Source organism: Mesoplodon bidens, assembly GCF_964165515.1.
Source record: "Mesoplodon bidens genome assembly, chromosome: 2".
Classification (NCBI taxonomy): Eukaryota; Metazoa; Chordata; class Mammalia; order Artiodactyla; family Ziphiidae; genus Mesoplodon; species Mesoplodon bidens.
In genome coordinates, this window is record NC_138177.1 from 165,968,591 (window position 1) to 165,979,489 (window position 10,899).

Sequence of the window (10,899 nt, forward strand, 5' to 3'; positions counted from 1 at the left end):
GGACTAGATAGCGTACCCAAAGCTCTGTATGTGTTAAAGGGAAAGGGATGGTGGCTAGTCATGTTTTGACCTGAAGATGGCTTTGAAATTTGGAAAAGGTTATAAGAAAGTGCTCGGGGCTTCCCTGGTGGCGCAGTGGTTGAGAGTCCGCCTGCCGATGCAGGGGACACAGGTTCCTGCCCCAGTCTGGGAGGATCCCGCATGCCGCGGAGGGGCTGGGCCCGTGAGCCATGGCCGCTGAGCCTGTGTGGGAGGGGCCGCAACGGTGAGAGGCCCGCGTACCGGAAAAAAAAAAGAGAAAGTGCTCAAGTGGAGAGGACAACTGGAAAGAGTGGCCACCACAAAATTTCCAGCAGAACTTGGCAATCTTACTAACTTTGCCCTCTGGGACTGATTTTTTTAAATTGAGATATAATTCACATATCATAAAATTCATTATAGAGTTTACAGTTCAGTGTTTTTTCATATATTCACAAAGTTGTGCGACTCTCACCACTATTTAAATCCAGAACATTTCATCACCCCAAGAGAAATTCCATATACATTAGCAGTTGGACTGAAAAAAATTTTTTTTTAATTTTATTGAAGTATAGTTGATTTACAATGTTGCATATGACTGAAAATTTTTAAATGTCAAATTTAGGCCAGGAAAAGATGACAAGAAATGCTCACTGAGACCCTACCCTGGGTAACATTAAGAAAGCTTTAGATAGGAAAGTCTGGGACCCAGTTCAGAAGCTGGTGCCTAAGCCAGCTCACAGCTAGCTGTCTGATCTGGTGATATTCCAATCCATAGCATCTGCTTTTAAAATCTGTCAGCACCAACACGCTACCTTAGGGTAGCTCATTTCTTTCCTCATAGAGGGCAACCATGAGCCGTGTAGAGGAAGTAGGCAAAAGTCAAATGCTGAGAGAAAAGAAAGAATTTCCTTTCTCAGGACCTACCCATTAAGAGGAAGTCACCAGACCTGTCGGGTAAGAGAAACCAGGTCACTTCCAGAGCTGAGGGTAAGTCACTTGCCCTCTCCCAGAGTCTCTGACTGGTTTGGAACCTTGAAACCCAACACCGGTCTGGGAAAAGAGAGGTGAAAACGAGGGACCCAGAAAGCATCAGAGTGGTCCTGCCAGCTTCCCCTGTAGAATTAGTAGCTCTGATAAGAGCCCTTTGAGTCCCATGGGTGTGACCAAACTTAGACTCTGGGGAACCTGATGAGGCTGGACTGAGTTCCCCCCAATACTGTCAGGTGGAGGAGTGACCACTTGATGTCAGGCCAGTATTCTCAGGAGGCCCAGTGATCATGTAGGTCATATTTGGCAGTAAAGCTGTGCCTCAGTACTGGGCCTGATTATTCTGCTTTTGGCACAGAAATGCTGGATAAATCCTAGACTATTGATGCTGGAAGGATTAATAATGGGTAACATGTATTGAATATTGTACTATGGGCTACTTTACATGCGTGTATTTGCTCAAACTTCACAGCAACTTTAAGAGGAAGGTACTATTTTTTAATCCCCACTTCACAAATGAGGACAGAAGGTAAGCATGGTGAAGAGCCCTGGCCAAGGCAGGCTGGGAGTCAAACCCAGGCAGTTTTAACTTCACATTTTTTCGTTAGAAAGCCTTTATTTAGTCCAAGCCCCTTATGATACAGAAGGGGAAACTGAGGCCCAGGGAGGTATAATGGCTTTTCCAAGCCAGGCAGGGACACTTCCAAGCCTCCTGGTTACCAGTTCAGTGCTGCCTGGGCTCCGGAGTGTGATGGGGGCACCTTGGCCTTTTCCTAGCCGATCCTGCCCGCCCGGCCAGGCCCAGGTACCGCCGGTAGACCAAATGACTCAGAGGGCAGGGACTACTTTTGCCGCACGACCCCGCCCTGTCCCGCTGCTCTCAGGATGCCGAGCTCTCGGGTAGGGCGGGTGGCAACTCGTCCGAGTGAAACCGAGAGAGCGCCGCCCCTGGCACCCGGCGGGGGCCGGGGGCCCGGGGCCCCTCAGTGGCGCAGCCCGTCGCGGCGCCACTGCGGTGCCGGATGGGCGGAGGGAAGACGCAAAGCGCGCAGTCCTCCGCTCATTCTCCTATTGGTCAGTCGGGCCCCGGGGGCGGTACCCTGAGTATCTCCCTCCCGTGATTGGATGACATCGGCCTCGGGCCCGCCTCCAGCCTCGGGCTGTGAAGGTCTGGCCGAGCGGGGAGGCCGCATGCGTAGGCGTGTTGCAGCTGGGAGCCGGGCTAGGGAGGCGTGGAGGCGTAGGGCTCCGCCGGCCAAGGCCGGACGCGCTCCTCGCGGCCCTTCCCACTCAACTTGAGTCTCCTCGTCGTCAGCCCGTTTCATTTTTGTCCCCATCTCCGAAAGCTGGAGGGCGGTCTTCTCAGACCTGGGCTTTTAAAGGCGGCGTCATACCCCTGCCCCAGGCCGTACTCCCCTCCGCTCAGATCTAATGACTCTTTCCCGCTTTCAGATTTCAGGTGCCCAGAGCCGCTCACTGCAGCGTACCCGTCCGGCGCTGTCCTCGGACCTCACACTTGAGACTGCACTGGTTTCCGGTCCCCCTCAGACCTGAGCTCTTAAGCTTCCCGCCCCGCGGCCCCGGCAGAGAAGCTTCCAAGCCGTCTTTGCACTCACCTGACCCGGGAAGGACCAGTTTGGGGGGACCAGACCCTGATGGAGAGAGCTGGACCCCCAGCCTCTCTCCTGGAGTCACTGGTTCCAGAGTCTTGTCTGCGGGTCACTGAGCCAGCCCCATGGGAGGTCAGGGTCTCTGTAACTCATACACCAAACCCTGTCCCGTCCCTCCGCAATAACTGGAAAAGACAGGAGTGTCACAGGGGAACTTTATTGAGAAGGAACATGGTCACACTCAGCAGACATGCTTTCCCTCTCTTCCTTGGTCTTGCTCGCTGCATGCACACACGCGCTCTCTCGCTCGCTCTCTCTCACATCTTCAGCCTCTGCCACATAATTGAGTTTTCAGCCGCAAGGGTGGGACGCTCCTCAATTCCTAAGATCCAGAGGCAGCAGGGGCAGGAGGGGGGCGGGGTGGGGAGGAAGTGGCCAGGTTCAGGGGTGGGGTCGCGGGGGCAGCGGAGGTGCAGAGAGCAGGGCTGGGTGGGATGACCAGGAGCGCCTGACAGCTGCAGGAAGCATGGAATCCTCTGGCTCCAGGTGGCCTCAGCTCTGCTGGTTCCTCTCTGTGGAGCCTTTCTGAGCTGGGGCAGAGCATTTGGGGAAAAGGGTTGGGCCTCCCACCCCGTACAAGACCTCTCCTCTCTGCCAGGAGTGGGGGACGAGCGGGCAGGGCAGGGCAGGGAGGGCAGCGGCACGGCTCAGCTGTGGGGCTCCTCGGGAGCCTCGCACCCCTCTTCCCCGGCGTTGTCGGCCGTCCACAGCGTCAGGTTGTCCCGCAGCAGCTGCATGATGAGGGTGCTGTCTTTGTAGGAGTCCTCGCTGAGGGTGTGCAGGTCAGCCATGGCCTCGTCGAAGGTGGTCTTGGCCAGCGAGATGGCCTCCTCGGGGCTGTTGGCAATCTCATAGTGGAAGACAGAAAAGTTCAGGGCCAGGCCCAAGCGGATGGGGTTGGTGGGCGGCATCTCCTTCTTGCTGATGTCCATGGCCTCCTGGTAGGCCGACCGGGCTGAGTCAATGATGCGCTTCTTGTCATCACCGGTGGCCACCTCAGCCAGGTACCGGTAGTAGTCGCCCTTCATTTTCAGGTAGAAGACCCGACTTTCGGCGTCACCGGCCTCCTTGATGAGATGGCTGTCGAGCAAGCCCAACACCGTGTTGCATACGCCCCGGAGCTCCGTCTCCACCTTCTCCCGGTACTCTCGCACCTCCGGGCCCATCTCTTCTGAGCCCTCCTCGTTGCCCTTCTGCTCGATACTGGACAGGACCCTCCACGCAGCCCGCTGGGCACCCACCACATTCTTGTAGGCCACTGAAAGCAGGTTGCGCTCTTCGCAGGATAGTTCCTCACCCTTTTCCACGGCGCTCTTCATGAAGGCCGCCATGTCCTCATAGCGTTCAGCCTGCTCGGCCAACTTGGACTTCTGGATCAGACTGGCTCTCTCCATGGCTCTGGGGACAGACAGACAGGCGGCAGGCGAACTGGCTGCCTCGGAACCAATGCCGGTTTCTGTGCCTCTCCTGCTCTCGGCCTGCCTTTTGGCTGGAAGGCCAGGCCCAGAGCAGGGTGGGGAGGGGCAGAGGGCGGGACTGGGGCCCCGGACCTGCCTCCTCTCCTCTTCCCCCCACACCTTTTCCGGCTCTTCCTTAAAGGTGAAAGGGCTGGGATGTGGGGTGAGTCATTGGGACAGTCAGCAGGAGAAATCTGGGCGTTGGCCACACCTGCACTGACACCTCTCCAGCCTCCAGGCTGCCCCCTCTTGTTCAGGGCTTCCATTACATTCCCACATGAGGTAGCTGCCCCAGTTTCTCCAATCAGATCCTCCTTCACCGTGTCTTTCCAGGGGCTGAGGATGGCTTCAGCTACCTGACCGCTGTGGGCCTAGGCAGAGCCCATGAAGCCAGGTGCAGGAGGATGGGGTTCCTGATCCTGCCAGGTACATTTCCCCCATTGATTCAGGTGACATAACTCATTGTTTAGGTAGGGCTGTAGTTTCCCAAGCACCTTCATACCCGTGATCTATAGTCTCTGCTGTGTCTCTGTGAAATGGGCAGGACTGTGACTACTACTCCCACTGCAGAGATGGGAATACTAAGGCTCAGAGAGGGATGAGATTTGCTCAGGGTCACACAGCTTTGGCTTCTCTCCCATCAAGCCTTCTGACTTGTGAGCTCCAGGCTGTATTTAGAAGTAAGATGCAGGCTTCTTCCAGAGTCTACCTGAAATGGTTCCATCCCCTACTCCTCACTCCCCCTCAGGGTCCTGTCCCCTCTGAGCTCCTAAAATGCACAAGCAGCAGCGTTCAGGGTGTCACTTAATGAGGTGTTTAACGAGCGGCTTCTGACGCTCCCGCCCAGCCTTTGTAATCAGTCACCCAGTAGGTTTTTTAGATACCTTCCCCATCACAGCACAATTTTCCCTTTCAAGTTGGTGGCCTGTTGCCACTTGTCTGAGGACTTACCCTCTGGCTCTCCACACCAGGTCACCTCGCCCCTCCAAGCCACCTGCCATCATGCATCAGTGGGGCTCGCAGAGGGTGGGGACCCAGCTCACTGACCATCCCACTTTCCTGCCTGACTCAGCCCGCCTTCTGTCAGAGGCTGGGAAGCAGGCCACCTGGGTACTCTGCCCAGTTTGCTTCCCCAGGGCAGGATGCTAGTAACCGGGGAGAGAGACAGGACCGAAAAAAAAAGGAGGTGGCTGTCACACAGGCCACTTTGTTTTACGGGGCAGCAGTCCTAGCTGAGTGCTGCCTTCCCCAGCCCGCCTCTCAGAAGATTCCCTGCCCCTTCCCGTTGACCATGGCCCCACCCCTGGCCCCTGGCAGAGGCCTCAGAGATGGAGACTGCTCTGTTGCCAATCTTCTGTCCCTGTTCACTGAGGTGCTATCTTTGTGTCAGCCAAGAATTTCACCTAAAGGTGTTGGCATTGCACCTATGAGGGTGTGTTCCTGCTTAACTGCTCCACCCCTAGCCAAAGCTCGGATGGGACTCAGGGGTGGGGCTCCTCTCTCTGGGATCCAGCCAGTTTAATCCTTGAACCAGGACTATTTCACAGGCCTGTCCGTCCCCAGTTCCCCTCGGTGTCTGAATACCCACCCTCCCCTCCTGGAGGGACTCTGAGGCCAGAACTCTGAGGCCCAAAGATGAGGTCTGCCAAGGAAGCAGAAGGGATTTTAGGCTTGCCATCCCGAAGGCTTTACTTAAATCAGATCACTGACACGGAAAACGCTGGAAACAAAATACACTAAAGTACCAATTTACAGAGTATATCTTTAGGTAGTAGGAGTCTAAGTGGGGTTTTTTTTGGATTTTCCTAGTATCTTCAGGTTACCAATGGTGAATGTGTATTATTTTTCTATGACAGACAGAATAGCCTAGTATCTTTGGAATCAGACTGCCTGGGTTCAGTTCTCACAAGCTGCTGTGGCTTTGTCTAAGTGACTTAACCTCTGTGAGCCTTGGTTCTCCGAAGTATAAAACGGGGCTTGTTGTGAAGAAAGCACTTAGTAGAGTGGATGGTAACTATCAATATCATGTGTAAAAAAATCCACATGATAATAATGTTTATTATTATAAACATATACACTCAAAGCACTAATATGGAGCTGGTTTCTATGAAATAAGGGTGGGCCTCAAACCAGGCCTCAGCCGAAGGCCAGACCCTCTCCAGCTGCAGAGAAGACGAATGAATGGTCAGATGCACTCGCTCAGCACTGCCTCGCTCTCCAGCCCAGACGTTCCTCTGGCCTGCACAGGCCCTGGGCCCTCAAGGACCTTCCTTCGTACTAGTCATCCAGTTCAGGCTTTCCCAAGTCCTGGGGGAAAGCAGGAGATCCCAGAACACTAGAAACCTGGAGGGCAGGGCCTGATAGGCTTAGGAATTTTGGAGATGCTTCTGTCTCAAGGGAGGAAGCATTCTCTTCCTACCACTCAAGCCAGGAGACCTGATGGTTCACACCACAAACTCTATGCCCTCAGCACAGCGATGAGCCGGGGAAACTACGCCTCTTCACTTCTTCCCCTCCCCTGCTAAAGCAGCTCAGGGGTAAAATTTGGGAGCCAGGCTACCTAACACCTGCCCGCTCTAGCCTGTCGGTCCTGACTCAGTTCCTGTCTCAGGCACCTCCCTTTGCCTCCAGGCCTCCCTTTCCCAAGTCCCGGAGCCCAGGCAGGCAGCAGGCAGCAGGCCCTGGCAGGGCACGGAGTTCCACTGTCAGCCATGAGTCAGGAGGACAGGAGGGGGGCCCGCGGCCCGAAGGGGCTTTCCTCATCCTGCCTGCTACCGCCCCACCCTCCCATGTAGCATCCATCCTACCAGCAGGATCAAAGCCTCTGGTCTCACAGACAACCAATCCGTCTTAGCCAGGAATAACAGGCTTTGAAGGGTTGTGGCACAGAGAAGATAGCAACCAGTTGCTATCTACCTCCATTGAGAAAAAGGCTAGGGCTCTGATTGCAGCAGACAGGCTCTGGTTAGATTTCACAAAGAACTTCCTAGGAAATTTTTTCAGTCTTGGAATGATCAAATTAAACAGGTGACTGGAAGAAACTATGGCACCTTCTCCCTTGGTTAGCTGTGAACAAGGGTTCAGTTATTCAGCTAAGAGCTCACTCTACTAGTTGGTTGCCTCTGGGAGAGAGATTACTTTTAAGTGACTCAGCTCTCTGAGTCTTTTCTTCCTCAAGGTGCTGCTGTTTAGAGAACCCTACGTCTCCTAGGCCATTCCAGTCGAGGACACAGTGTGGAATTATTGGGAGGAGAATGGAATAAGGTCCGGGTGTGGAACTGCATCCCAGCTCTATTATAAGGCTTTGAGCAGGTCCCTCCCTGCCTTTTGGCCTCAGTTTCCCCATCAGTACAAGGAGGCCAACACAGATCATCACTAAGCCCCCTGTTGGCTCTGAATGACACTCTCTCATTTTAGGGTTTCTCCCTCTGAGGTCCCCTCCTCCCACAGCAGCCAAACTCATTCCTTGGGTGGTGCAGAAGGGTCAGAGGAGAGATCAGGTTCAAATCCTGGATTTATCAGCCGAGAGACCCTGGGAAATTTCTGTGCCTTTCTTGAGCCTCTGTTCCCTCACCTGTAAAAAGGCTGTCATTGCCTTCTTCATAGGTTTAGGGAAGAGAGTGGGCAAGCCCTTGCTAAATGGCCACCGTAATTGTTTTTTAGCTCTCAGCACACTGTGTGTATCTCGATGTGGGGCGGCAACTGGGGAAAGGGAAGTTTCCCTTGTTACCCTGGGCTTGGCTCAGTTCAGGGGTGTGACAGCCCCTGACTGGAGTTAAACCCTCTGTCCCAGCCTAGGCTGGGACCTTTCCGAGTTCAGAGGTCAGCTAAGGTTTGAAGGTCTCTGGAACTGAGACCAGGAGTTCCAGAGGGGCAGGGTGACGATGACACTAGCCGCTCTGCCTGTGTCACTTCTGGCTCCGTTGTGCCTCTGTTTTAAATCTCCAGAACAGCACTGACCAGCTGACAAGGCTCGCGATGAGGGTAAGCCAGATGTTCTGCAGATTCATCACAGGCCCCAGCCCTGGACCCCAAAGCAGAGGTGGTACCAGACAGCCAACGGTATGGCAAGACGAGGGAGATCTTTATTTTGGTTAAAAAAGGTACAGGACAGCAGACAAGCAGCACCCACCGCACGCCCATGGGCTCAGCAGACTTCCTAGGCCCGGCCTGGTTTCCTTTAGTTCCTCTGGAGCGCATGGGGCTGTCAGAGCCAGCTCAGTCCCTCAGTGCCTGGAGCAAAGGGTACAAGCATTCTCCTGGCGTCCTACCTGCTCCGGGGGTGGGGGTGGCGCCGTGGGAACAGCGTCAGACCAGCTGTGCTTAGGACAGTCACCGAACTCGTTCAGCAGCATCAGTCAGCACCCCAGACGGCTCCTGAAGAAACCTGCTCGGCTCGACTAGAGCTGGGCCTGATTCTGGGGCTGGGCAGGCTCTAAGGCAAGATTCCTAGAGTCCTGACTCCTTACAGATCCAGGGAAGGGGAAGGAGAGCGGAGGAGGGGAGGGCGGGTTTCAGCATAGTATTACGTCACCGAGCCAGACAGCAGCTTTATGGCTTTCTACGCTGGGCGCGTGGAGGGGGCGGGGCCCTAGTGAGAACACGTGTGGGGCGGCTCGGGGCAGGCCCTGTAGGCACGGACGGTGGCCCGGGTTAGGCAGGTGGAGGTGCCGGGTGCCTGGCTCCCCCCAGGCCGCTCCTGGAGAGGCAGAGAGCAGCGGTCCTCAGGAGGTCCTTAAGCCCCCGCACAAACTGGAGATCCAGGGCAGCAGAGCAAAGAGGGAGAAGAGAGAAGGTTAGCGAGAACGGGAGGAGAGAGGAGGCCCACAGGGGTGCCCCAGCACCTGCCTCTTCCCCACAGAAGGGCCAAGGCTCGGGCAGCAGGCAACAAAGCAGGAGAGAAAACGGGCAGGTGAGAGAGAGCTCAGCAGGGACAGAAAGCCAGGACGCAGTGTTAGGGATCAAGGGCCCCTGCACACCAGGACACCACCCGAACGGGCCGCAGCAGCACCTCCGAGCAGGTGCGCATCCTCTCCCCGACCTCTCTCTTCACCTCCTGCTCCAGCTGGGGAGCTGCTCTATGCGAAGCCACTTCCTCAGTCCAGAGTGGGGCTGGGCTTTTAGACCTGCCCCAACACCCCGGCCCTTCTGCTTAGGGGGGGAGTCCTGGGGGCCCCACCACGGCCAGCACACACACCACACCACACACCAGACAGATGAACGGGCTCCGTGGGGATGGCGAGGCATGCGGTGGGGATGACACGGTGTGTGAGGGGAGCGGGCGGTGCTGGCTGACGGGGGAGATACAGTCTTACCAGCTAACCCTCTGCAAAGAGGCCTGTTAGCTCCCCTCAGGCTGTGCAGGAGATGGCAAAATCCTGACAGGTGTCCTGGGGGAGATACCAGAGGTGGGCCAGCGTTACGAGCTGTCTGGCCGGGCCCTGCTGCCCGGGCCGGGGGCGGGGGCCAGGGAGGCTCTGGCTCTCAAACTGGAATCCACTGCCTTATAAACATTTTCTTAGCTGAGCAGTCACTGGGGGTCAGCACGGAAAGGTAGCAAGGAGGAAGAACTCAGGGGTCTCCAAGCCCCCAAGGCAGGGGAAGGTAGAGGCGACAAAGAAGGGACAGGATGGCCTTTTCTCACACGCCTGCGGGGGCCTAGCTGCGGCCCCCTCTGCTCAGCCTCCAGCAGACAGACTCCAGCCAGGGGAGGAGAATGTTAGCCAGGTCACTGGGCTGCCTGCCTTCTTTCTGTCTCCCCAGGAAAGACCAAGTTTGGCTGGAAGAATAGAGAGCTGCCAGCTGGGGCCTCAGCAAAGAAAGAGCAAACAAAAACCAAACCAAAGCAAATCTTAAAAACAAAAATTTTATTACAAGCAGGAACAAAGAATACTGGCTTAAATAAAAGGCAGGTAGGAGTCCCCTCCTCCAGCCAGCTTCCTCCCCATCCCCACTGCCACGGCAGCATGGCCCAGGGTCCTGAGGTTGGAGCGAAGCTGCTTCTCTCAGAGGGAACCCCTTGCGGCTGACACTTCTCAGCTGCCTGTGACCCACTAGCCTCTGCAGCAAGGAAGGACAAGATGCGAGGACTTCCTATGTCACTTTCCAAGGGCTTCAGCCCACTTGAAGGGCCAAGGAAGGAGACAGAGGGACAATTTCCTATCTATTTTGACAAGAAACTAAAACTCCCAGGAGAGGAGGGACGTCCTCTAAGTTTCTGACCCAGATTTAGGCCAACCTTCACTCGTCTCTCGGCCCACCCTGTTCCTTCCTTTTCTCTGGAGGGAGGCCTCCAGTTGGCCGACTCCCCATACTCTAGCCCCTGGCACTGGGTCCCATACTCAGACCTTGGAGGAGGGAGTGTGGCGTGCAGGATGGCAGCCACTCCCCACAGCCATTACCCCATCCACCTGACCAGGCCCCAGCCTGTCTGGGCAGGTCCCAGCTGGAAGCCTGACCTGGGGGCTGGGCGGCTGAGTCCCAGCCACTGTTTGTCTGAAGTCCTTGGAGGAGGGAAGGATAGGAAGATGAGGCTGAACTGCCGCAGGAGCCCAGGGGTCTCCTGTGACCAGTGCACACACTCCCTGTCCCCATGGTTCAGGCTGCTCCTGCTGCTGCCACCACCAGCTGACACCCAAGGGGGACAGTGGGGAGTGAGGCAGCCCAGGGGGTGTGGGGGAGTGGGAGCCAGCCACATTCACACACGGGCACACGAGCGCGCACACACATACACACACACACACACTCACTCACTCACTCACGGC

At 56.0% G+C, this 10,899-nt stretch overlaps 1 protein-coding gene across 1 annotated transcript; it reads right to left on the reverse strand.

Moving 5' to 3' along the window:
- Positions 1-2,477: 2,477 nt before the first annotated feature.
- Positions 2,478-4,109, reverse strand: SFN (stratifin). The gene has a single exon (XM_081224007.1). It carries the CDS (start codon positions 4,070-4,072, stop codon positions 3,326-3,328), a length of 747 nt encoding a protein of 248 aa, XP_081080133.1. The 5' UTR covers positions 4,073-4,109; the 3' UTR covers positions 2,478-3,325.
- Between the last annotated feature and the right edge of the window lie 6,790 nt (positions 4,110-10,899).

Coding starts and splice junctions, on each gene's coding strand:
- SFN (XM_081224007.1), bottom strand. CDS start 4,072: ATGGAGAGAGCCAGTCTGATCCAGAAGTCCAAGTTGGCCGAGCAGGCT.